At 36.6% G+C, this 27957-nt stretch overlaps 3 protein-coding genes and 2 long non-coding RNA genes across 12 annotated transcripts in view; 3 read left to right on the top strand and 2 right to left on the bottom strand.

Annotated features, from left to right (window-relative positions):
- Positions 1-3184, bottom strand: part of lilli (AF4/FMR2 family member lilliputian) — a 168057-nt gene extending 164873 nt beyond the window's left edge. For 2 of the 6 annotated variants that reach the window (XM_033332189.2, XM_033332186.2), the window contains exon 1: positions 2867-3184. The gene's annotated coding sequence lies outside the window, so the exon portion shown is untranslated. Of the gene's footprint in view, positions 1-760; positions 913-2019; positions 2176-2866 lie in introns of those variants that run through there. The other 4 variants (XM_033332188.2, XM_033332185.2, XM_076619359.1 and 1 more) reach the window with 3 other exon arrangements.
- On the top strand, positions 2221-6311 carry LOC117155811 (uncharacterized). Its single transcript, XR_004463977.2, has 2 exons — positions 2221-2597; positions 2675-6311. It is a non-coding gene; the product is annotated as an uncharacterized LOC117155811 (long non-coding RNA).
- On the bottom strand, positions 3774-27817 carry Ndf (Nucleosome-destabilizing factor). Its single transcript, XM_033332146.2, has 10 exons — positions 27703-27817; positions 27569-27605; positions 26561-26649; positions 26355-26481; positions 26059-26160; positions 25697-25888; positions 24898-25071; positions 7477-7587; positions 6937-7381; positions 3774-6846 (listed from the first exon to the last, which is right to left on the bottom strand). The coding sequence occupies exons 1-10, from the start codon at positions 27735-27737 to the stop codon at positions 6647-6649; spliced, it is 1512 nt and encodes a 503-aa protein (XP_033188037.1). The 5' UTR covers positions 27738-27817; the 3' UTR covers positions 3774-6646.
- On the top strand, positions 7950-12049 carry LOC143302841 (uncharacterized). Of its 3 annotated transcripts, none has more exons than XR_013058648.1 (4): positions 7950-8047; positions 8636-10032; positions 10124-10856; positions 11181-12049. It is a non-coding gene; the product is annotated as an uncharacterized LOC143302841 (long non-coding RNA). The 3 variants fall into 3 exon arrangements; XR_013058649.1 differs by lacking the exon at positions 7950-8047 and having other exon boundaries at positions 8458-10032; positions 11181-11389; positions 11466-12049; XR_013058647.1 differs by lacking the exon at positions 7950-8047 and having other exon boundaries at positions 8459-10032.
- Positions 15216-20004, top strand: LOC117155785 (uncharacterized). The gene is made up of 4 exons (XM_033332144.2): positions 15216-15847; positions 16245-18046; positions 18340-18622; positions 18846-20004. The coding sequence occupies exons 2-4, from the start codon at positions 16254-16256 to the stop codon at positions 19494-19496; spliced, it is 2727 nt and encodes a 908-aa protein (XP_033188035.2). The 5' UTR covers positions 15216-15847; positions 16245-16253; the 3' UTR covers positions 19497-20004.
- Positions 27818-27957: the final 140 nt, after the last annotated feature.

Consider the following 27957-nt stretch of genomic DNA (forward strand, 5'->3'; position numbering starts at 1 on the left):
CACTGTATCTTCTACGACTCTCGAATCAAATGCGCGTTAAAATTGTCGACACAATAGCAAATAAGACATATTTTTTCTTATCTCTGAATCATTATTCTTTCTGAGGATTATCTCTTAAGAAATAATTCATACATTCAAAGTATCAATAGAAAAACTATATAGAACATTTTCGATTATTAAATTTTTATCAAAAGTTCTAGTATATTGTACTATATTGAATTGTATATAGATATATAACAATGGTTCTAGTAGGAACGCACAAACCACAATCCTTTTGCGAACCGATGTACTGTTTTCGCCAACAACTCAAATGAAAAGTATTTGATACAACAAAAGCAAGTTATCTACTCGTCAGTTCATTGTCATTTTTAAAGAAATTATTCACATCATTTACACTAACTTTTTAAAAACTTTAAAACAAAAAAGTATAGAAACCTTTTTCGTAGTCTAGTAACTCAGAGTCCATGTTAACCGGATGAATTGAAAAAATTTGGTTGCACGATTTTTTCAACTGTAAACTAAAAGACGTTTTTGAAGGATGGGTAACGAGGCGAAAAGTCGAGGAGTAAAAGCGTTACATGATTCAAGGACGTACGCTAAGTGGGATCGTGATCCAGTCGATAAGCAGCTGTAGGTGCAACGAACGTTGTACCCTTACAGTTCGTGTACTTGTACGCGGCGCTGATCGAAGTAGAAAAAGCGCCCTCACCAACTATCCTGGTCTACTCACGAAAAAAGAACGACAGACTCGAATGCTTACTGGAAAATCGGTACCGTAAGCGTTCCACTTCTCTTTCATTCTCTTTCTCCTTTTGTCTCCTTTCCTCTCTCGCTCGCTCGTTCTCTCTTCCTCTTACTCCTTCTTAAAAGAAAACCGCTCCGGAATCCGCGTCTTGGAATGCGAGGCGACGAGACTTGGCTTCTTAGCACGAACGCAACCTGTCCACGCTATTTCCCCCACTGCGGACCTGCTGATCCTCCTAGCTCGACATGCCCATCCCCACCCCAAAGTCTGAGCGATGCAAACATGATTGCACTCACACCAATGAATATGCCATTTATTTGCTACTTCGTATGACCGAATAGATGCGTCGTTTGCCAGCGCGTCTCGGGTTCTTGTTCATTTACGTATATATACGACGCGTATGAATTTACCAGGAGTAGAAATTATTTCGCTGATTATCTATACACAAGAAAACGATATTCATATGTTGTTTTTCCATGGAATAATACAAAATATTTTTAATTGCATTTATTTCAACAATTTTTTCCTCTTTTTTTTTTTGAATTCATATACGGGACTCTGAATAAGAATTTTCGTTTTCAAAGCATGATAAATGTTAAAAAAACTTAGGATCGATCGAGGACACCGAATGTAGGCAACATTTTGACAAGAAACGATGTAAAGTTCCTACTTAAAATACGAAGGTTCTGCCGAGCACAAATGGAATCTGTCCACGCTATTTCCTCTATCATCTCTCCTATCCGTTTCCCCTTCACCTCCTTTTCTACGTTCTTCTACCTGGTATAAGTGCTCGTACACCAACGACGCCTGTATCTATATTTGCCGGATCCCCGTCTAAGGTGTGTGGATACTAATACTTTACCGGCTATTGTAAGTACATACAACACGGTTTTGCTTATTTACCCTACACATGTGCACTTGATATGTGTAGATACAGCATGCGTCTTATTTACCGAGCGATAAAGAGAGAAAAACCGATCCAGAGAAAAAGAGAAACAGAGAGATAGCGCCGCGACACGAGCTATTTTTCAACTCAATGCACATCTACGCGATGATCCGTTTTAGCGACGAAACGAGCATTTGGTGGAAAAAAATGTATCTATGAAGAGCTCGAAAAAAGTTGGATATAATCTATCACGAATTCTTTTAAAGCTATCGCTATTTTGCTTTCTTCTCTTTTTTCGAAGCAAAAGGTAAAAATCCCAAAACATCAGCGACAATTAATTTTAATCGCTAAAAATAAAAACACGAATCCAACGATACCGAGTACTTACAAACGTATCAGTTTATCCCCTTGATTTCTCAAGTGAAAACGAGTGAATTTTGACATCGAAACTATATAAAAGAAAGATGAATTTCATTAGAGATTGCCTCTGTGCTTCACTTCACTGTTACAGTACACGAGATTAAGCGCGATCACAAACAGAAATTCTGAAATCTTTTGTTTCCGTGAACAGTGCGACATACGTTGTGAATACACGCGCGAGAAACATACCCCTCCACCACCGTTTCGCATTGTCGAGCATACAGGCCACGTTCTGTTTTCTTGTGCACAGTCGCAACACCACGGATCATTCCCTAGGAATAAAGTCGTTCACAAGATCGTGCCAAGAAACACTACCAAGAAACCGATCGTTATTTGTGAACATTCACTTCGATCATGCTTAAACCGATACTTTGTTCACGTTCGTTTGTAACGTATCGATATTACCAGCGTTGATAATTGTTCAGATGTTACGAAAAATACGAATACGAATATCACATACGGTGAAAACATAAACGCGCCATCAATTATTCGTAAACGCACCGCACGCGACAGTTTGCGATTTCTTAAAGATACATACAGCAACTCGTATGTACATGATTTCAATGATCAAAGTACTTGATCGTCTAGAAAGTAACGTTCTACATCGACGACCTTGTTCCTAGGATCTACATAGGCGTCAATCGTAACAAGCATCTATCAACACCAGAATCAAACGCAAAAGCTTTGCTTAAAATGGATAGAGGGAGCTGGCCGCAGTTGTCAACGGCGTACGTGAACAGACGGCTGGTCGATATGGGGAAAAAAGAATACTGAAAGTGACGATTACCGAGTAACACAATATTCATGGTACGTACCGGGAAGAACGATTACTCCTTGTGTTCCTCTTCTTTTCTATCTTGAACGAAAAAGAAGCACAATGACAGTTCACTCACGATAATGGCAGATGCGCACGACAGCCTGTCACGTGGTAAAGGGTAAAAATTACCCGTTTGCACGTGTGCGCCTACTAACGTTTGTATGCATGCTTATACACGTGAATCGCGCGTGCAAGTGTACATTCATAGACGTGTGAATGTATCACGTTGTTGAATATATGTAAACGTATATGTGTACGTAGAGCGGTAGGTGTGCAAAAACACTGCAACAACACGGCGCGTGGACGGTCGCGTCTGGACTGATCGTGGGGGTCGAGCCACAGGTGTCATCAGACGGCGGCTGCTCCACCCCTCTGCCCCCACCCGGCTTCCTCACCCGCCTTCAATCCCCACTCTCGTCGTTACTTTCACGCACACGTCTACTCGTGCCGGAGGAGACGCGTGCGCACATCAACCGGCTTCCTCTATCCTCTATAATCATGCAATATCATTTGCTCTACCCATGGCGCCTATGAACTGACCGAACCGCGGCACGTGCTTTGCATTCTATCTTACAAATGATATGGACAAGTTTTTCAAATTGATCTACATCGCTATTAGAATTAATAGGAACCATTAAGAACTTACCGTTTAATTATTCACCATGCGTTTAGAAATCTGTTTAAGCATCGGTAATTCGTCAGTAGCTTGAAATATTACATAAGGTGAAAATCAGTAGATAACCAAGCTATTGTGGATCGAGCATTACTTATCGTACACTGTACCGTACACTTCAGAAAAGGTGGATACTTGAATTACCTCGAAAATACACACAAAATTATGACAAAAGTAGATGAAGAATTTAGACAGGAAAATGAAGGATGTTAAGTATTACTGAATATAAATGTTCGTAATTCAAATAGATATTTATTCAAAAACCAGTGTATTTCGTGGCAAAATGTATAACGTCAGTTATTGACGCAATGCTCATGACGTATTCTCACTCACCCAGTCGCACTCATACGAATTCCTCCCTCTCTGTGATTTATACTCTTTACTACTTATATGTATATATATTTTTCTTTATGTTTGCTTATAGAATATTTAATATTTTTCTCTCTATTTATTCATTATTTCTGTTTCAATTCGTATCTGTACGCATAGTATCACTGTATTTATCCCTAACACAACTTGAAGAACTGTATTACATACATAAACATATGCATGAAATCAATTTGAGACTAGTCATCCGACACCAAGCGATCTTAGTACCAAAATAGTAACATTTATCTAATATCGGTAATTTACAGTTGACGTACCAAAATAAACACAATGGGGTTTTATCTACACGTATTACCATTCCTTGGTGTAAAATTGTATGTACCCATACATATTTTAAACAGTACATGTAATTATTGGTAATAATTATATAATTGAACGACTTATACATTTCTTGCACATCGCGCGTAGCATGATTATACGCATTTGTATCAACAAGAATGAATGCAATGACGCTATGCGTACAATATATCATTGTAATGTTAGAATTATCGATAGTCTAATTACATATACAGTACGTGATATGGGTGCTTAGCCACTGTTTCAGCTATGCGGTACGTAATTTCCCACGCACCCAAATGTTTGTTTTTATAAACGAGCTAATAATACGAGTTTTCCTTTTTAATTCGTAAAAGAAATCGCACAAAATATCACTCGTATCGATTTATTGAATTAAAATTAACAATCTGTTGTATAATTGTTTTAACGTTTCTTTGTACTATTTTTATAAAAATATTTACCGATCTTTAACGAGAGAAAGTTTGTAAGTAGAACTATTTTCTTAGTTCTTACGAAGAGAAGGAGAAACTTATCGATTTCTCATTGCTAGCAAAGTCAAACTCGTATGATTGGCTCCAAAACAAATTGGCAACCTTTCGATCGCCCTCGACTTCGTCGCGTGTCACTTGTGAGACTCGCACGACCGTCCTGGGAAACGGAAGCGCCACTCACTTCCTTCCTCATCCAAACGATTTATTTCTTTCTCGTAAAAGGATCTTAAGTATGTGGAAAGTATGTGCAGATGAGAGAGAACCAGACTACGTTGTTGTGGAAATTGTTCCAAAAATCATTCCGACACATCCAACTTCGTTAAACACGTATAATAACCATAAACTATGAAAGTCAGTAAAAAATAATGAATAGTAGAAAGATTTACGTATCAGAAGCGGTTAATTTCTTTTTCTATCGCGTGAAACAAAAACATACCGTGAAAGTTGCAACAATATAAAATATATATTCGTGATTGATTAATATAATTTTTCGAAGTAGTAGTAAATAGAAAATATAGCGCATAATTATACTTCGATCGAACTGTAAATACATACATCATGCTCTATACCATTGCTAGCATTTAATGCAAATCTACGTCGCATAAGTAATTGATTTAGTCTTAAAAGTTAATGATTAAAGGGACACTCGTTATGTCCGAAAAGCCTCTTCTATATATCATAATATATATATTATTCAACATGATATCATTTTTTTTTGTTTTTATATTTGCAATGATTCTAAGATAAAATTGTCTTGCGTTGTCTTCGGCTTAATCTCTGAAGAGCCACGTCGATAAAGAACCAAAAGCTACGGCCCTGTTAAGCGTCGAAACATCTGTAATTTCTAGACGAGACTGAAATTTCCATGGCGATATATCAGAAGTTTCCCAGGACGAATAATTCGATGACAGAAATTGGCCAACAAGTTTCTCTTCATTCTCCAACGAAATTATATTTCGTAAGAGTAAATATATAATGTATATATATAAATAATATATAGATATTTATATATATATATAAAAATAATATATAGATATTTATATATATATATATATATATAATAATGTCTACAATATGTCGTTTTATAAACACGTACAATTAAAATGTACAATTTGTCCTTCAACGCAAAAGTAAAATAAAAATTTGAAATCAGAAAGATAAAAAATGCTGGCCATTCTTTTCTGCCATCTGCTCGCTTCATTCGACGGACGCTTCTAAAATACTGCCAAAATTTCTCTACAAAAGCGAAGACCTTATTTTGATTAAATTGCACCAATAAAGCATACGATCTACCTTAATCATCCTTTTTATTTTTAACAATACATCCCGTTAATTAGCAGCATAAAAAACTTAATTCAATTATACTGTATTACTTAAAAAGAGTTTAAATTTATCGTGCAGCCTAATCAAGAGACAAAAAAATTAAAAGCCTTGCTTCCAATAGTATCGTAAGGCACATTTTCGACACGTCCCAAGTCTCTCAAGTTTTCAAGCGAAGGATGCAATTTACGGGGACGAAGCCGGGAAGCGACTCGATAGATTGACTATTAAAGACCCACGCTGTTATCGAGAAAAGTAGTCGCCATGCATTAAAATAAAACGAAACAAAAGATAAAGTCATTCGCCTATGTGTACTCAAAAAGTATCCTTGAAAAAACGTGTAAAAAAAGTACATGTATATTTATTTTACATGTTTGTAGCATTAAATGTACGACGAAACTTGCATAATCAACTTTACTGTTATTAGTATATGTTCAAATCCATTGGATTCGATTGCATTCAGTTAAGAAACAACAGAAACTTATTCTGCTTCAACATTCTAAGAAATATCACGACCCATAGTGACTTTTTAGTACATCCTCGACAAATAGCGCACTACTCTTCTCGGGTAGCGACAGGAAACAACGTTAGATATTGCAATAAATATGGTATTTTGACGATGCACGCTCCGTTAGAACCTAGCTCTGATGTAAACAGCGGAGGCATCGTGTTCTCCGTAACCAAGGCGTTTAGCGTGTTTGTAGACTTCATTCGCTGCTGCAGCTAGAGGCAATGGCTGTTCTAATTGATCGCTCATACCTAAAGAGAGTCTTAAGTCTTTTTGCATGTGCTGAAGTGGTAACTGCGTTGGGAAACCACCCTCGATGATAGCTGAAAAATTAAACCACATTGTAGATATCGTTCAACCAGATCTAAATTTCAATTACGCTCGATCAATAAAGAAAAGAAAGACCGTAATACCTTTCCCTTTGTCAAGAATGGCAGGACATGCCAATGATGTTAATTCCAATACTTCGAGGACATCCTTTTGCTGTAGACCGGCACGGTCTGCTAGAGCCATACTCTCGGCTAAACCAGCAAGAGTTACACCAGCCATCAGCTGTAGCACGAGATTCATTTTAGAAGCATTTCCCACCTCTCCAAGGTAAAAACTGTTTTTCCCCATTGCTTCGAAACAAGATTGACATTCGTCGAATAGAGGTCGATCGCCAGCTGCAAGGATCACTAAAGTACCCTCTTGCGCTTGTGTTTTGCTACCCTGTACTTGGGCCTCTAAGTAACGGCCACCCTTTGCTGTTATTGCCTCGGCGATATCTTGAGATGTTTCTGCATCTATACCAGTCATCTCCACATATCCTTTTTCTGGAGATATTTCTGTGAGGACTCCACAATTCCCAAACACCATCTAAAACAGATTATCCACATTTTTTATATTTGTAATAACGTTAAGAAATCTTATATATAACAGGATCTGAAAGATAAGCCACGTTTTTTACTTACGTCTTTGGCAGCTTGAGGATCAGCCACACAGGAAAATGTAATATCTGCAGCGAGCACCACATCGGATGGTGTTAAACCTTGTTCTGCTCCAGCTTTTACAAAATCTGCACACTAACAGAAAAAAGATCGTTTAATGTAAATTTTCAAATTTTTTAACTTGAACTTGAAATTTTGAAAACTGATGGGACCAACCGATCGATGTCAAAGCATGTAAACATAATTTTATGTAGAACATTTTTTTGTATAACGAAATAAAGTGATGTATTTGAGCGAGAAACGTTCTTGTACTTTTTTTTTATTCAAAAATTGAGGCCCTATTGTTACGACCTTGATAAATTTTGATTTAGCATCTTAGCGACATCGCTCGGTGCGACATGGTACTACGAACAAAGTCTAACGATAGCGGCTCCGGTAGATGTCGCCACAACGAGCCACTCGCCATTTGCGCCGTTATTCTGGTCACGTAGGTTGTCTGAACGGCTTCGAAGCTAAACGTTTCCAAGCTTGCTTGCCACATCAGCAAACGACGCCATTGCATCATCTAAAGATATTTCCCGCATACGGCCAAAAGGTGTATCTACATATTTATTGAGATTTAAAGGATTATAAATTCGTTTAGTTATTCTCGTAACCTAGAAGGAATTATGCTCTGATGAATTTCTAGAAGTTTCGAAACATTCCAATATGTCGAGAATGTGTGATAAATCAATAGAAACCGTTAACACCATATTATCGTAGCAACCATGAAAACATTCATTACATGTAGATGTATATACATTACTGTTTACTGACGACAAATGTGGTAATATCTGTAACTTTATTTTGTTAAATTTGACCAAAAACTATCATATATAATACTACATTTTATATACGAAATAAAATTCTCTTTTAGATTTTCAAGCGTAAGTCGACGCCATGCTTTTACAATATGTAATGGCGTCATTACTCTTTACACGCGATCCGTATTTTTCTATCAAATATATTTATATTGACTATAAAATCATATTTAATCGTATTAATATTACATTAGCGGAGTATATGTAATTTTTGTCTTAATTAATGTTTCTTATCGAATTTCGTATAATCATTAATGAACATAAACTCCAGTTGCTGAAAGAATATTCCTGGCATTAACGATTATGTATCTCGGCGTTTCTAGATGTGACCAGTCATGAGTCAGTTGTGTTGTCAACAAAGAAACAAGGAACACAAGTAGTTTATTCTTCCGTTTCGGTCAATAAACAATCTTTGATTTGTGGAAGTTAAAATTTTCGAGAGTGGCCGCAATGAAGGTTCATTTACTCTTATACCAACGAAACAAATAATTCCGAACAAATTTGTCAGACGGCACAGAAGTAGCATCGACTATGTGAAACGAATATGAAAACTGATTTGCATCTTCTATTGTTTTGTTGCACGTGCGCAAGAGTAATCGAGCAGGAAGTGTACATCGATCGTATTCTTGACCTGTATTATCTTACAAATCCAATTTATTTCGGCAACTACATGAAATTATTCATGTAGTTGTTATGTAAAAACATATATAATAAGAAGATAACTTATCATTCAATTGATGAATAAAATATGAACATATATATACACACATATATATGTTCATATTTTATTCATCAATATAATATATATATATATATTCATACAGTCAAAATATCATGAAAGTATTATTTCTTTTCTATACTTATGGACATTATATCGTACATATGATTCAGTACGTCTCGGCCTATAGGCGATGTACTTAAACCGTAAACGATAAAGAACAGACACTGAATAAGTGTTGAAGAAGAAATAGAAAAGAAGAGGTGTAAAAAATATTGCTGGTCAAAGAACTTTTACTTTTTCTTTCATTTCTGTGACATATGTATTGTGAAGCGAAGGATATGTCCACGCGTTCTCAATTGCTTGCATCGTTGCCACGTCCACATTACAATATGAGCCCAAATTGCAAAACTAAAAACTAGATATGTATCTAAAATAGTTGTTGTTATCAATTTTACTATTTTAAATGCATTTAATCTATGTGAATTAAAATATGCTATTAGTATAGTTGAGTAAGTTGGAAAAAATGTAAATGATTCTATTTTATAATTTTTATTTTAAACCTGAAGAGTTGTTACAGGTAGAGATATCACTGTTTACGCTTAAACGTAGCGAGGAATCATATAACAGGCTCAAGTTTATGCAGCTATACATATATGCCAATGAATAACCTTGGAGCTTCAATCAACTTGCTTATTTCTACAAAGCAAGAAATTCAATGATTTTCAAAAACGAATACCATCGATTAAAAATCCTCAAGCTTTGACAACGTGATACCATAATTTAGATAATATTCAAAGCTCGCACCATGAATACATATGGATCGTGTATTTTAGGTAATAACGATGTATATGACGCGTAACCGTATATAGATAGGAAAACATTCACTGCTCTGCGCCATGAGCGATCATTTCAAATCTACGGAAATTCGTGGGTGGATGGTTATATACGCTAAACAGATTGCCGGTTTATTTAAACGACGGTGTCTAACGAAATACGATGGTACGCTAACTACAGTACATTCTTAGAATTCGTTTAAGTATTGTTCCCACTCCATTCATATTTCGCTAAAACTTTTATCACTCGATTCCAGATGTGCTTGGGATGATTCCAATTTAGCAATCTAGTTTTTTCCCTCGTGTATCCAAGTGGCGCGCTTTTTTTTTCAAGAAATAAACTGGGTCACACGATGGCAGCGAAGTGTGCGTATACACGTGTCCATCGACGAAGAGAATCGGACGAGTGAACAAGCACGAAAGCAACGTGCTAGAATATAAGTTGCAAAGGTAGCGGATGTAGACGCATACAAGCAGTGGTAGAGAGGTATAACGACCTTTGCGGCTCACAGTGAACGTGCGGAAATCATTTGTATAAAATTTCTAATCGCAAAGTTCGCGCTATTGTTAGTCGGTACGCGACGCACGATCAGGAAATAAAATGGCAACAGGAGGAGCGTGAGAACTCACGTAGAGAGAAACGATTTGTAGGTGGAAAGAACTCCCACAACGTTTCAGCAATTACATATCTCGGATAAGTTGCATAGTTGCATGCATGTTTGCTTAATAACAAAGAATGACGAGTGTTTTATAGGTCTATTTGTTATTTTATTATTTTTTTAATTATTTTAGAGGTATTTTTAAAATCTCAGATATCTCCTACACCGATTATTATTATCAGCACAATCAAATCGGAAACTCGACTAGCAATTAATTTCACCGAACTGCTGATACGACACTAGCAAGAACGAGCATGTCGAGACTAGAGGACCAGAAAAGTGAAGTGAAAGAAGAGTACGTTTAGTAAGGGAGTAATTAGCGACTCTCTAGGTAGGTTCACGTGCAACTTAGTGTGGAAATTCTACGGCTTGTTAAATGATGTAGTAGACAGGATCCAAGATATTTTTGTGAATATTTTAAGAGTAGCAAACAACTTGTAGAAACATGATATGATCTATTATTGTTAATTTAGAAACTTTTAAAAGTTCTCCTGGTTATCATTCAAGGATCCCAGTTGTTATAGATTAAGAGACAATTTTGAGGAGAAAGTTACTTAGCTTTTACAAAATTCTATATTATTAAGATAGACATTATGAAGATAAGATAACATTCAAAATGTCGCGATCATATCACAAACAATAGTATCTTTATCAGATAGAAACGATACGCATCCCGATAGCTTGTGAGCCATAGTACGGACAAAACTGGCGAATGAGAAGAACTTAACGACACAGCCGTTCGTTCAGACTATATGTATCTTGGGATACATTGTACTTGGTATTCGTACGTCCCTGATCGTTCCGATCTATATCTACCGATCCTAAAAATATTTATAAACGGTAAAATATAATACGAGCAATAAGGTACTGTTATCGAGTGTCGAACGACTGTCCATTTTAGTAGATTTATTTGGCTTTCCAATTATGCATATACTTGCAGTCAGATAAATAATTCACCTTTTAAAAATATCAAAATCGCGGTAGACTGGTAAAGGCCAAGGGAAGGAAAGCAACGAAGGACAGAAGCGACTAAAGGAAGCTTCGAAGCGAGCCTGCGCCGTCTAACCGACACGTATAAATAAAGAGTTGGATACCTGCGAGGTTGCCAGATCTCAGTAATATTGATCCACGAACTCGACACAGCCGTCAGCCGGGGGTCATACAGAGACACGTGGCAACATCGGCCTGTTCCCAGCTGATCGAGCTCTACTCACGTCTGCTCGACGGTCGACCGTGTCTCTCCGTTCCTTGGAGTTCTCTCGCTTCCGCACGAGCCCTCCCTCTTTCTCTCATAACTAGCAACCGGCCACTTATCGCCTTGCCTCAAATCACAAGCCTTTCCTTTCTTACATCGCTGCGCTCAACCATTCCACTTTAACTCGAATATGAAGCGAATACTTCCTTCCACTTGTTAACTATACACAGTTGCGAGCGATATTATGCAATAAAGAAAAGCGTTACGCGCCAAACGGACAAGTACACGTCGTGTTTGTTCGCAAGAATAAAACATAGGAGAACCTCTAACGTATATCTTCGATTCTCCTCTACTCCATTCTGCTTTCATCGCAGCAGACGATTTTATGCCAATTTTATACCTGAGTCGCTACCATCGAAGTCGAAATAACGTGCTGTCCTTTAAAATAGCTACTTCTCTTTTCTTCATCGTTACTATCCGTCCGATACCTTTCGACCTTCCTAAACACCATGTGCCAACAGTGTTACGTAACAACAGTACCCAATTTGATACTAATGTAATCTTTAGTTATTTAGAGATTGAGAAACCGATTCACATAAATTCGTAAATATGTTGGAATCGATGAAATGTTTTGAATTCGATGTTTTCACGAATAAAATAATGTTCCGCTTGATATAAAGCAACTCTGTTTATCTCGTGCGATATTCGTGTTTCTCGTTTCGTGATAAACACGATTTATAAAAGCTCTGTAAATGCCATCAATCGACTTAAGGCATTTCCTTTGGAAGGATTCCTTCCTCCATTCTATTTATCGGTGTCATTACGTAACATATTTTTAGTCGATAAATCCATATTTATTTTCCATTTATGTTATCTTCCAATAATATTGAAGAATTATTAATATTGTGCAATACAAAGATCAAGTGTCACGTTTCGCTGATGGGAAATCTTCTCTCATATTTTTTCTAATTAATTTACTATCGCAATATCGCATGAATCGTTTTCTGATAATAGCACTTGGAAATAATAAAAGAATTTTACGTTTCTTTCAGCTGAAGAAATTATATAATGGAAACTAACCAGAGACTTAAGAGAGTAGGATAAGAAACCAAATGGCCCTACCCCTACATTTGCCTCCCTTGGCCATGACCGACGAGAAAGAGAGAGAGAGAGAGACAGAGTGTGTGTGTGTGTGTGTGAGAGAGAGAGAGAAGTCTTCGCGCAAGCTATAGAAGTTTAGCAATCAAGGTCAAATTCAATCTCGTTACGACTATGCACACAAATCAAGTTTCGAAACAAATTACGAAAACGATCTACAAGGTGTCGCGCGAATTACGCAATCCCTATTAATTCTGATTCAAGCTTAGGACATAATTCAATCAAACATTTGCCAAACTCACTCGCTTTGCTGTATTTCATTGTGATAAAGCATTCCGTGATTCGTGACCTTGCTGAATTCTGCTTACGAGACACAACGAGGTGAAATTTGAAGTTGAAGCAAAAAAATAAAAAACGAAGAAAGAGAAGGAGAGGGAAGCCAAGGTAATCAAATATAATATACATAAATTGAGGCTTATCTAACATATCTGTAATTGGAGAATATGATAGAACTGTAGTTTCAAGCATTTATTATCGTGTCGAATACATACATAAGCATATATGACACTCAACTTCTAAATGCGTCATTAATATCGTTTATGCGAGCGAGTTTGTTTGTTCAAAGTTTTTTTTTCATGCGCATCAATAGCGTATTACATATGTACATTTAAATTTATATTTTTTGCTAATTTTAGAACACTGTGCATCTAAGTTGTGATGTTGTTATTAGTGACATTTCTTGCGTACTACACTATGGTTAATTTGAATACCTTTGATATTCATAAACGCGAAAAAGAATTTGTTACAGATATAGGATTAGCATGCGATTGATCAATCTACCCGAAGACCGTTCTCTAATGGCTAAATTACATCATACTCCTCTCTCTCTACGCTATGCTTTTCTTCTTTACATGACGTAGAAAACTCGCTCTTATTGAGCCCTATTCAAAATTGAACGTTAGCTACCGCTGGCCGAGCTATCATACCAAGGTCAATCTGGCAATTGTACACATGAACAGTTTAAACAAGTGATTTACAGGTGTGCGGTGGTTTTATTACGATAACGATTTTAGCATACTTTTGCTCCTTGCTCTAAAGTGATTAGTTTTCTCGATAAAATGGAACTACAAACTTAATGATACTTTGCTCGATATCAATTGAAATTTGCATTGTCAGTACGTACGACAATTTGCAACAAATAGTTAAAGTAATGACAAATCGTTTTGTCAAAGTAATTAAAAATAATAAGTATATGCTTAGAAAAGGAAAGAACAGATTTCTACAATATGTAATTTCAGGTTACGTAAATGATGAGTAGTTCCTAGAGGAAAAAGTCCGATTTTTAACAAAAATATCGGTGTTGTAGAAATCTGAAAGTCACCTCTGTTTTATAAATAAAGTGCTATATTTTTCCTATGGTATAGAGTAGGCAGCTTTCAATAAACGTTCAGTCAAATATTTTTCTTCAAGCATTCTCTCAGTTGGAGCACTTTCGTTTCATATTTGCGTATCATTTTAACTGAACGCAATTGGTACACAAACAGACACGCTTTCGAATGATCTTTGTAATCGTGAAAATAACAATTATACTGCAAATACATAACGATGTTCTTGCATCGAGTAAAAACTGGGATCACAGATGTATACTAGATCGGTGTCACACGATAACCGAAACGATGCTTGTAAGATTGCAGGTGAAACTAATACCACGAATCTTATAATACTATATAAAAACGATGGTCTTTAATCAAGAAACAGAAGCGTTTCGTTCCACGGTCTACTTGTATACGTTAATTTCTATGTTACCCGGTAACGAACGTGAGAATCATACTTCATTGTGATTTCATTGAAATTTCCAATTAGAATATCAAATATTTTCTGAATACTGAAACTGAATACCACACTAAACTACAGACAATACGCGAAGAGACGAAGGAAATCGTATCATACGTTACGAAATAAAAATTTCTTGATAAAGAATTTGAAATTTTTTCGTTCGAGCAAAAGTAGTAGTGACGCTGTTCATCAGAGTGGAAAGATGGCAGATAAAAATGTGCTAATTAACGAGCGTAAGAAGAATACTTAACGAAACCATAGAAGAACATATGTAATAGAAAACACGTAATAAATAATAAGACTATAAAAGTACGTATCTGAGTACGTAGTTGAGAATAGATAGAAAGAAATAATCCTGGTAAGGCTAGCGAGGATGTGGGGACAATGGGCAGGAATCGGGCTAAAGGGCTGTGTCTGGTTGTGATCGGGCTCCCCTGATGGGGCGGTTCGTTGAGCGCGGTGCAGAGCGGCGAGGTAGGTTTCGCGTCGGCGCGGTTCTTGGAGCTCGCAACGTTGCCGGTTTTCCGAGACGATGGTTACCACGAGGAGCAGCCAGAGTCGAACGAATCTTTCACAGTCAGTTTTTGCCTTTGATAGGCGGCGGACGACGCTAAACGTGTCGCGATGCACGAGTGTGTCATGTGACATACGAAACAACAGTAGAACCTTTGCGTTGCTGCTACAAAGTTTGACAGGGCCGGCACGTAGAAACAGATAGAGTAACTACACACGAAGAAATAGAGAGAGAGAGAGAAAAAAAAAAAAGAAAACGCAACGGAAAACAGCGTGTTATATGTGTGCGTGCGTGTGTGTGTGCGTGAGTGCGTGTATGTGTGGCTCGTTTGAATGTGTTATCCATTTATATGCGTAGCTGGGCGCGCGCGAGTGTTTCCATAGCTGTATAGTTAGCTGTGTGCAACGGTTATTGTATGCTGGCGGATTACCTTCCCGTCCAATTTCGGAACTCTGCAAGTCGTTCCATTAGAGCGCGCACAATTATGTTACCGGCTCGACACGGCAATAGCAGCAACACCACTGCCGTCACCATCAACAAATCCAGTAATTTCAGTACCTCCATAAGACACTGGGCCGGATTTTTTGCGAACGGTTAAGGATATACTACCAGTTAGCTCGTCGCTATCTCAGAGCCGAGACTATCGGTGCTTCGTGGCTTGTCCATGATCCTCGCTTAGGTACGTAACACAATAGAGAAAATACAAATAAGAAAAGAAAAGAGAAGAGAGCAGAGAAAACAATCTAAAAAGAAAAGAAAAACTAATATCATGTATGTAATAAACACGTTTCATATATTTTTGCAAAAGCATGCGTAATGCGTACGGAAATCTCGTAAAGAAATGACAATGTACGCTTTTACGTTAGCAGACCTCCTCCTCTTCTTGAGAAACTATAAATAATAATCATTGAACGTGTATATCCACTATTACTTGCTGATTCGAAAATAACGCAGAATTTTAAACGAATTTAACAGAAGAGCATTAAAGTCGATCGATTGGTAAATTTTGGATTTCGCGAACATACATCAGGACATGGGAATTCTTGGTTGTATGCGTGGAAATCGTCATATTACAGGTCATAGGAATGAGGGAGCGAGTTTTCACGTGGGACTCGTGGTGGTGGTTAATAGTCCTTCTCATTGCGGTGCACGTTACGGATACGCAGGACGCAACGTTCATTACGGAAAAAACGTCGCCGTCCTCGCGTGTAGAATGTGCCACGGGTTGCGAGTGCTTGGACAATGGAAAAAGCATACTGTGCCGGGAACGAAACTTCCTTGGACTCGGTCTGTCCAGGCAAGTCACCAATGTTGTGTTGAGAAACGTCGGAGCCGCTACCATACCCGTTTCCGCCCTCGAGCCAGCGATTCGTCTCAAGAGTCTCGCCTGGACTTCGAGTGGAATCGAGAGGATAGAACCTGGCGCATTCCTCGCGACAACGTTCCTCGCACATCTCAACTTAGGTGACAATAGGCTGACGGAATTACCGTCAGACGTCTTCCATCCGCTGCAACAACTACAGTACCTGAATCTCACCGGAAACCGGTTGACCACACTCCCACGAGCATCATTCCAGGGTTTGGATTGGCTCGAAGAAATCGACTTGTCACGCAATCGTCTCTCAGTACTTCCCTATCAAGTGTTCGCTTTATGCAAGTCTTTGGCACGGTTGGATCTTTCCGGTAATTTGTTGGTATCCTTGCCGGATCACAGTTTCAGGCCCAACAAAAATCTCCAGGAACTCGTCCTGTCCGCCAACAGACTCACCAAACTTCCACCCCGTTTATTTTCCGGCTTGAATCAATTAAAGATCTTGGAGCTGGCCGATAACGAGATCGATACAGTTCCGCGTGGCCTGTTCGCCGATCTCGTATCGTTGCAGCACCTCGATCTTTCTGGGAATCCTATCACGCGTTTGACAAGCATCACGTTCCACAGCCTGTCGAATTTAAGATGGCTCAGCTTGAAGAATCTACCGGTCACGGTGCTTCCATACGATGTATGGCGACCAGTGAGGAAACTACGCACTCTATTGCTTTCCGGAACAAGACTAGAGGCCCTTCGTAACGAGGACTTGAAAGGATTAGATAAATTAGAGACATTGGAAGTGAATAACAGCCCGTTACGCGAGATCTCTCGATGTACCCTGGATCGTACACCGGCACTACGTAAAATCGATCTACGCGATAGCAATTTGACCTTCCTACCGGCAAACGTGGCGCAGCTATCGTTTCTGAGTGAGCTGCAGCTACAAGGGAACCCATGGGCCTGCGATTGCCGTATGTTCTGGTTCGTAAAGTGGGCCGAAAGCAAGGAGCACCTGCGAACCGTTTTTCAGAGTGGATTTCGCTGCGGCGACGAAATCGACGGTACTGCCGATATCCTTCAAACCCTTCGTTACTTGAAATGCGCACCGCCAAATTTGATATATGCTACGCCCACGCAGCAACATCTTTTATTAAACCCCGTGCTACTCGAATGTGAATTCAATGGCAATCCCACACCGTCATTAACATGGGTTACGCCGAGGCTTCAGGTACTGCATTGGAATCCTGATCCAGCATTTCCCGACGCTTTTGTCGAACATCCTTCCGTACACGGATGGGAACAAAGTGTACCGTTTGTCGATGATGGTCGCATACGCATCCTCGAGAATGGATCTTTGTACATAGCGACGTTGCTCAGGCAGGATGTTGGACAATACAAGTGTTACGCGGTGAATCCGATTGCCAATGCCACCACCTATATTAGTTTGCAGATGAATCCAATAACATTAAACAGAATCAGGATCATGAGCATATTGGTAGGCGCTGCCAGTGCGACGGCCTTTCTTCTCCTAACGCTTCTCTTGCAACTGCTTCGTTATCTTTTGCTGAAGTAAGTATTTTCTCCCGTTTCAATGCAATTCAACACCGATTATTATTATCGCTTGATGCATAAGTGCCACTGCGTTCGAAAATGATAATGCGCAGGTGTGCATCACCTGTGCTACCTTCGTTACCTCGCGTACCTAGTCAATACTTTTTTTCTCTTCTGCCTTGGAAAATACATAAATGCATTGTATTCGATATATTCAATTGTAACTGCGAATTCGTGTGAAACTGACATCGTTCGCGAATTATGCAATTTCTATCGCTGTATATAAAATCGTTCGTTTCCTCTCGTTTCAGATGCGGCTGTCTAAACTGGTGTATGTGCTGTGGACGGGTGGGTTCCACACCTAGAGCAAAGCAAATTTACCAAATGTTGGATAATATCGAGCAATACAAGAGTCAGCAACTCGAGAGACTACGCGAGAATTACACTCAACAAGTGCACAGAATAAAAGAGAACTGTGCTCAACAAGTAGAATGGATTCGAGACAGCTACGAAGGTCAAATGAGACACATCAGAGACATACGGGACTACGGAACGAGCCACCTTACGGCTCTCAGAGACCAGTATTACGATCAGGTAATGAAACATTTACCGGAAAGTTCGTTATTCAACGTAGAATTATTAAATATCGTCCTGCTCGCATTCGCGTAACACCATTAGAGATTACTTTGAAACAAAGTTGTACGAGTTCGTCAAATTTTAAATAATTTCCACAAAGAACGAGAAATATGTCAAAGGAAAGATCAGACGTCATGGTGTGCGAACGTTTCACAATGTTGTTTTTCTGATCTCGAAACAGGTGAGGAAAGTACGGGATTACTCGACGAGTCAGCTCAATTGGGTGCGAGAAAACTATGTCTTCCAGCGTAACAAGATAAGAAAGTTCAGCGCCCATCAGGTGCTAAGACTACGCGAGAGTTACAAGTATCAACAGCAAACACTGAACAAGGTACTAGAGAATCTACCGAACTTGTATTTCGATAATTGCCGGAGCGGCTCTTGCGGAAAGAGCGATTCGATGGTATTTGATACAAAAGACGATGGACCGATCCGTATGGATACTTACTTCAAGGCAAAGATCGACGATCTGGCGAACGGCGCTAGTTTGGAGGATGTCAACAGCGAATATTACACGCCAACGGAACTTTCGTCGACCAGTCCTCATGGAAATATAATGGAGGGGATCCATATAAACTACATCGAGGAGATGGGCCCACCGATTCGATTTGATCCGTTGTACAACGTATCACCGCATTCGATAATTCTGCACAGTATCGACGAGGACGGAAGCTCACTGTCGGTGTACAAAGATGCAGACAATGTCAAGTCAGTTTTCAAAGGCTTGAGCAGCGAAGTCTTAGCCAAAGAGCCTAAAGAAACGCCAGAAAGTTTTGGTCTCCTTGCACCTAGCTCCAGTTTGCCTGACCTACCGCGTGAAACCAAACTTTAGACGAATTTGATGACAAGTGTTAATACAAAAGGGTACTAACCTTTCTTTATATAGCAAGATTACAATTAAGACGAGAATGTACTGCCACTGGATCATTATGTGAGAAAAATATAAAGAAGTGCCTCTACATCGGTAAGTGAGACTGTATTCGCAAGAACGAACGGTGGTATCTTTCTCTATCGTGGGATTTCTCGAAATCCGATTGTTCTTTATTCGTCTTTTAAAATGTCTTTTTTGCTCCCTTAAAAATGCTTCAAAACAAAGATATACCTCGATGAACGATAAGAGAAGAACGCCTACGAGTATCAAAGGCTGCGAGTGTCCTTTTGCCAACATCGATCAAGCCAATGATTGTGTGTGCGTGAGTGTTGTTTAAGGAGAACTAAAGAAAAGACAAGAAACAAAAAAAAAAAAATCGCGGACAGTTGCCAAGGATTTTTCTGTGATTCGATCGATGACCTTGTACTCTGTCCGCCCTTACACTTTGTGCTTTTTACCATTGTTGTTATCATCGCTCAGCACAAACGATAACAATCGACGACCGTTAGACAAAGAAAACGCTGGAAAGAAACGCAAGATGTCATAGTGTTACTGCCAACCCTGCCGTAAGCCAATTTCAAAATAAAAAGCTAAAGCTCACAAAACAAATTGAGAAAGCAAAAAAGAAGATAAAAGAAGGAAGAGACAAAACTGACGCGTGTATAAACGGGTCCGTACTAATTTTCGCCTAATCGTCAATTTCACCCGAAGGTCAACGATTTTGAAGAAATCGATCGATTCGCTTTTATTCTTCTGTAAATAAATGTGCGTGTGACTTTATCAGTTTGCGGAGACGTGTGACTTCAATTTTTATGAAAGATTGAACTCAGTACCGGTATACACGATCGCTGAAGATTATTCACTGATCGAAGTCCGACGAAACCGATACACTGTTTGTTATTCCGTCTAGATTACATACTACTCTTCTTTCCTTTTTTCTTTTCGCTTTCCATTTCGAAAAATTCGAGTGTCCAGACATTGGAACGCATGTTATCTTTTTCTTACTTTTCCAATGTCCGCGAATGTTTTCGCTCTTCAAACCTATCCTTTGTTCGTTAAAATACAAATTATTCGAAATATAGAAATATATAATTATTTAACAGAAAAAGAACTATCTTTGTCAAGAACAACACAAATACATGTACTTAATTAAATATCATCAATAACACAGTTATACCAATCGTTACGAAAAGAAAAACTTTCGAGAAGTATCAAAGAAGATAATAAGTGATATTTCTAAATTCTTTTATCCAATCAAGCTTTTGTTATTACAATCCAACTGATACAAACACGTACAAAAAATTCTAGTAGATCTATAACGAAAATAGCCTTTTCTTAAATATCATACTCTATATTTTTATATTATCCGCGTCTTTCCTCTTTAATATGAAACGTGAACTGAATTTTAAATATCCGATTAAACTATACCGAGTTAACAATTTTATCTCGATTTTAATTATAAAAAGACTATCAAAAATTTGAGGATCCACATTTGAGATATTTGATTATTCGGGTACACTAACTGAAGTAGTTACGACGAGAGAGATCTATTCTAATCATGATAATAATAATCAGCTCGAGAACGGCCCTATTATAGGCTTCGAACATCAGACCACTCCTTTTTCTTCGTCTGCTTTTCTATGTGCACAATCCAAACGATATCGATCGCGGAAAAAAAGAACCGAGCATAGTTAGATTCTCATCATTGGTACGATGTTTTAAATAAGCTTATTAGATAATGCATGTTCTATGAGCTGTTGTACTTCCCTGACAATGTTTTACTCTAATTGGAGAAACTTGGAGAGATAGATCTGTAACCTTTTGTATATACAGAGAACCGTTCGTTGACATTATATTATCTATTCCGAGTCTCTACTTTATCTATGTGATTAAAGAAACAAAGAAAAGAATAATACAATTATAAAATCTATCGATGTATTTGAAAGTTATAAAAAATTATTTTCTCAATCGTATAAACGATTATCTCCTTTTTCGTACGCATGCCACAAAGTGGTTCGAACGTATATGTACATCGAATTATTACTTCTTGAGACGTTAGAAATATGCAAATTTTTTTTTTAGAATAAAATACGCTTAGTTTGAAACGGGAATGTAGAATTGAATTTTTTCCCTGCCATTAGATACAAAAAGTGTCTAAAGGTCACCCCAATTATTTTTTAAATTCACACTAAATTCATCTTGCGTTGTATTCTAAAGTGGATTCAATTGACTGTATATGATCGCAAATCAACCCTTCCAAAGGCACGGTAGTCATAAATTTGCCACCGTTTTCCGCGCCGAGAAGTGGTTCTCAAACGTTACAGTTTGACGCTGTACCGTTAATTCAACCGAAGAAATTAGTATCACGCGTGCTATTCAATTTACTGAATTTCACTTTAGAATTTCTAACGAAACTGTGACGATAAAACTATACGATGCCGCAAAAAAGAATTTCATTCTATTATCAGAGTTTTCTTGTACGATGATTTATCAACTAATAACATTAGTATATCGACAAGTTACAAATTGTGGATTATAAATTTTTGTTTACAAACGATAATCGGATAATCTATCAGATAGGTTTTTCAAGTTCACTTGTAAAATTTCATTTCATTTCGTTACTATAAACATATGTCACTGTCGTACGAAGGTATTTATTAATATTAGTAACTCGTAACTTGTCAAGTTTCACTGATAATACCAGTTCAATTGTGCAAAATAATCCAGGTTACTCCTTTCAAGACAAAACGACTTTCCTGTAACGAATCACGTTCGATAACTGAAAAGATGATCGGACGCGTATACGTAATCAAACTTGATGTATATATTGTAAGTTTAATGCGTAGAAAATGCTGCGCGCATGCAATCCCGTTTCTTAAGCAGTAGAACTTGCAGTTCGTGGTAATATATGTACGTTGAAACGCAAGAGATCCCGATTTTCTTTCTTTTCAAATCTTTTCCCTCTCTTCTGTGCGTTGAATCGCCCCTCGCGGCCCCCACCACACACGTTGCATGCCGGCGAAACGAATAAGACAACTAGCTAACGCATGTAACGGTGCTCCGCCGTTATTTTTGGAACGCTTCAGCGACTTGAAGGAGATAAAATTTTATCATCCCTCGAAAACGGGGACGCGACAGAACGCGGCAGAAAGTATACATCACGGAATACAAGGCATCGTGCTCAAGCAAGAAACTGCTGCTAACGTGAATGACGCTGCGGGAAAACAGATTCGAGTCGCGTCTCATGACAGAACGAAGGAAAGCAAACCGATTAGGTGATTGGTGTGGCCGACGTGAATCTTAGCGGTGGTATAGTAGCGTGCCACACGCGAGTCGGTTTTTAATTGCCCTTTCCGTATGCCGATGCGCGCGTGCGCCGTCATATTATAATTACATTACGTTTCATACGAAAAGTATCGCGTCACTCGAATCTAGTGGCAACGTTGTAATAAACTTGTCATCGTAACGTTTCGACAGTTTGTCACCTTCGTTATCTAGACATTTTCGTTATCAAAAAACCGGTTTCAACGAAATATAGTTTACATTACACATTGACGTATAATGTTAATTTTTCAAAAGGCTTTTCCCATAGAAAATTTCATCGAACTTAGATATTGTATATATATGTTAAAATTTCACTTGTTATCTTCGAAGGGCACGCGATCAAAACCTGTACGAACGTACGTCAAATATATATCTGTAAGATCGGGAAATCGACGGAAAAGTTACTTCTATGCGATCAAAGTCTAGATGTTTCTCTTTCAAGCAAAATGTCGTAATACGAAATAAAGAAAAGACTTAATTACGTGCTTTTAAGATTTGCCTAAACGAAATTACGTTAGGTATCGCTAAAAGTTGTTCCTTAAACGTTTATTTTCGATGATGGAATCGGAATTTATACGTCATATCTATCGATCCAAGGAACTGATTATAGGACTATCCATTAATCGTTAAACACTCATTAACGTTCTTAGATATACAAATTAGGTGGCTACAGATGTACTTCATCAGAACAATCACTCGTCAAAAATAGGCTGTGGAATACCACGAGATGATTCGTTCCACGATACGTATTATGTGTAGCAAAATGAAAGATAATGTAAATCGCGCGTGTGCACTATATTTTGTTATATTAAATATTCAAATTGCGCGTAGTTTTTCAATGAACAAAAGTTCCTGCTATGAAAATACGATTTCGCGGTCTTTTGAGTGCTTTTGGTAGTTTGTATTCTTTTGCATTTTTTATGCCTGCTACTAAAAACACGCGTTACGAATACCAATATGAATTTGTGAAATATTTATTTTTGGAAAAATAATACTTGTAGAAAAAAATTAGAACATTTTCTTGAAAAAAAAAAAAAAAAATATTTCCACTTTCTTGTTCCTGTATATTTATATATATTCCTTCCTTTTTTACACTTAAATCAAAGAAATTACAAATCACCGGGAATATATATATTTTTTCAATATTATAGATTTCGTAACGATAAAATGGAAAGGAAGAAGTCCCAAAAATATTTCAACTGATACATATCCCACTTCTTCCATCGTATATCACGCGATAGTCAGAGTTATTGAATTACTTTACAATTCAAATAAGTAGGTACCTGTGCCCCTGCAGAATTTTTCATTTTTCGCCTGATAAATAATTTAGTTTTTCGTTACCATCTTAATGTTTGTTTTCAATAACAACTTAAGTAGTTTTAACCATAAGCTGAACATGCAGCATGATCAATAAACGAGATTGTTTATCAAAATATCTTCTTTTTCTTTTTTCCCTAACTTCCACAAAATCATTTAAACATATTATTGAAGGAATAAACATCATTCGCGAAATTTTTCATGGCAGAATTCAAATTGTCAGAGCAATAACATCTTGTTAATTGAAGGTAGGATACGAAGTAGGAAAAACGAAACACGGCCATGTCATTTTTGCTGACAATGCAACAATAAAATTGATAGCGAAGACCGTGTTAAGAATTTGTATAAAATTAGATACATTCAGATAATACATATATCCTGCCGAAGAATGAAATTTCAATTTTTTCTTAATGCAAATTCAAATTTTATGTAATTATATGACTGTTTGAAATTTAATGTATTTCAAAATAAAAAAAAGTATATCAAATATATCTATTTTTCAATTGGTAAAAATTGATTAATATTTTTTATTATTTTTATTGCCTATTGTTCGTATTCGATTTATCGTGTTAAAATAAAATTATTCTTATAAATTAGCGTTAATAATTTATATGAAATGTGACCTCTTTTTTTATAATTATGAAGATATCACTTACGACAATAAAACAACCATATTGCAATTGTAATTGCATTACAACATAAGTAAATGAATTGCACATACCTTTTCCTGCGTCCGATTCCATACAATCACGCTGTGTCCACTGTTGATTAGGTTTTTTACAATACCACTTCCCATGATTCCCAAACCAAGGAACCCAAATTTCAAGTTTGAAGGAAGGATGTTTTTTTCTTTAAGTGTTTGCGACAATGTTTCCACGTCCAAAGGAGGTGTCACCTATTGTATTAAGTAATAACATATTAACAATTAATATAATTTCAAGTACCTATGTAACAGTAAACTACATTTCGAGGTTAAAAAATAAGAATAAGTAAACATAACCATCTTCTTTAAATTGAAAGAACATTAAAACTCCTTTAAGATATTAACAAAATTTAAACACAAAACAAATTACTTTGAAATACAACTTAGAACTTGACTGTAATACATTTTTTACAGTTTTCATAATATAATATAGCTTTACAAATACAAAGATAATGATAAAAATGATTCATGTATGATTAAAAAATTACATTACTTCATAAAAATAAGATTTTTGTTGATTGAAAATTTGGAATTTGTGTTAAATGATACTAGTTTTATATCGATGGAAAGGAATTAAAGAAGGCGTAATATTGTTGTTGTTTATTTATTTACATGAATGGGTAAAAGTTGTTGGAATTTAGTGCTCTAAAAGACGCAAGTTCCTGTTCCTAGTGAATATTCAATTAAAATATTTACTGTTATAATTTAATCTTTTTCGAATTAAGAATAGTTAAACAATATCATAAGAGAAAACTTCTTGAAAAAAATATACTTTTGTATATGTCAATCGTGGAATAATAAAGTAAAGTATACTTACAGGTCTAGCAATATTCGCTGGCCTGTTAAGGAGAGTTGATCCTGATTTTCTGAGAGGAGTAGAATGGTTTAACGCAGGACTAATGCTGCCAACTCTATTACTATTACTTGTACTTGACTCTCTCCGTTGCTTTTTGGCTGGACGACGGGCATCACTTGCACCAGAGTCCAATCTTTTAGTTTTTGGCGTTTCCTAAACCAATGGTATCGTGTCATATTTTGTACTGCATATTAATTCTAGGATATGACGCTTTATATTCATATTAGTAGCATGATTTATTAAATTTGTTTTGTAATTTCAATGTATCAAAATGCATAAATTTTAATTCGATTGTTTGTTATAATATGTAATATAAATCTAACCTTACGAGGTTTAGATGTTTTTACTATATTTTTCTTCTCAGATATGCTTTCTTCTTTAAGTCTGTCGAACAAAGAATCTGGGTCTAAGCCATCTTCAAACACCTAGAGCAAATAATACTATAATAAATGGTATATAACTAATAATTTTTTATAAAAATTTTTTTAGTATACTGTAGTAAGCAATAATAGTTATAAGATATTTATAAAACATATCATATTTTTATAAATTTCACTATATCATATATATCACAGAAACATGTACATTAAACAGTTTTCATTTTATTCATATAGCTTACCTCTCCATTAGCAATAAATTCCTCTATTGCTTCTACTGCATCTTTAAATGCACCAGATTTACTAGACTTTACCAAAGTATCTTTGTATTCTAGATATGGTTTTATATTAGATTCCTCTATCCATGCGCTACAATAAATATTTATGTAAGTTTCAAAAGTTAATATATTACAAAACATGAAAAATAAATAACTTCATCCAAACTTACTAATTATTTGTTCCGAAGAAGAAAATGCATTGAACCGGCCCCTTCTTAGTATTTGTCGGTTTCTTCAAATCCTTTGAAGGATTAGACACCTTAAGATGTCATGGAGAAATTAGTATTTAAAATAGAAATGACGATAAACGTATTCTCCATATTCTCCATAACAAAATAAAAGTATAACATCATATTTGTAAATAACAATATTAATAATACTCATAAATCTGTATCTCATGTGCATTATATTTCATGTTTTATAATAAACAATTAAATGTTATAAACGTAAAAATGCAAATGTAAATAAAATATATATTGTTTTATTCATTATAATAATGTACTTATTTAATCAAATTAAATATTTGCAAATACGTAAATTTTTAATGTGTCAGTATTTTTCATTTAAATAATTTAAATATAAATACTGGATAAATACTATATGTTGAATATAATTTAAACGATGATATATACAAATAAAGGATAAAATTATTCAATCATATCAAATTTTATTCATAAACTACGTATAAAATAGAAGCAAATAATAAATAGATTATTACGAATAGACGTATAATTTATAATCAATTATATGATTTGCTCAATTTGCAACTGAAGAAAATCATAATTAGCGCGCGAATATTTTAGAGGGACTGATCTTGCAATAAAACCAAATTATCTGTTTCTAATGAGAAAAGAAATAATTTAAACAATAACTGCTTGGATATACGTAATGTAAACATGAAATTTAGCTTATCTAAGAACATCATGGGTAAATAACATAATTTAGGTTATATTTTCATAGTCTGCGCGCCAATTTGAATTTAAAGGACGGATATAGTGGGAGATATGTAATAAGAAGTAACAGGAGCATAAAATATATCAATTTATAATAGTATGGTATACAGTTAAGCGGAGCACGAAATGTTCCCGCCAAAATGATGGCCGCGTTTGACTTCGTGGCGCGTACAACCAAGCAAAGTATAGTTAATATAGAACCGTTAGTAGTTAACTCCAACTTACCCGACCAGGCCAAGGCGAAAATCCTTTCATCTTGGCCCTGAAATCCATAAAGATATCAATTATTAATCACCGCCATTTGGATTGCACTATTTTTATTGTAAACATCCATTGATTAACACATAATAAGTACACACCATACAAGATCACCCAGCTTGAATACCTCCGACATAATGAAGCTTCCCTATTGCTCTCACAATCGGCAAGCGACTGACTGAGGAGTAGAGCGTCGTTTGTGCATGACGACGTGATCCAAATACCCCCACCAACATACATGACTCAAATGAATATCTTATTACCATTTTTAGTTTTAGTTAACCAAATAAACTATACCAATATATATTTATCTATTATTTTCACCAAATTTAATAGCTTTTTCAAAATAATAACAT

This window comes from Bombus vancouverensis, chromosome 6 (genome assembly GCF_051014615.1).
Source record: "Bombus vancouverensis nearcticus chromosome 6, iyBomVanc1_principal, whole genome shotgun sequence".
Classification (NCBI taxonomy): Eukaryota; Metazoa; Arthropoda; class Insecta; order Hymenoptera; family Apidae; genus Bombus; species Bombus vancouverensis.

Coding starts and splice junctions, on each gene's coding strand:
- Ndf (XM_033332146.2), bottom strand. CDS start 27,737: ATGTCGGAGGTATTCAAGCTGGGTGATCTTGTATG. Junction 26,482..26,560: donor TTCTTCGGAACAAATAATTA/GTAAGTTTGGAT, acceptor TATTTATTGTAG/CGCATGGATAGAGGAATCTA. Junction 6,847..6,936: donor CATTCTTGACAAAGGGAAAG/GTATTACGGTCT, acceptor TTAATTTTTCAG/CTATCATCGAGGGTGGTTTC.
- LOC117155785 (XM_033332144.2), top strand. CDS start 16,254: ATGAGGGAGCGAGTTTTCACGTGGGACTCGTGGTGGTGGTTAATAGTC. Junction 18,047..18,339: donor CTTCGTTATCTTTTGCTGAA/GTAAGTATTTTC, acceptor CTCTCGTTTCAG/ATGCGGCTGTCTAAACTGGT. Junction 18,623..18,845: donor GAGACCAGTATTACGATCAG/GTAATGAAACAT, acceptor ATCTCGAAACAG/GTGAGGAAAGTACGGGATTA.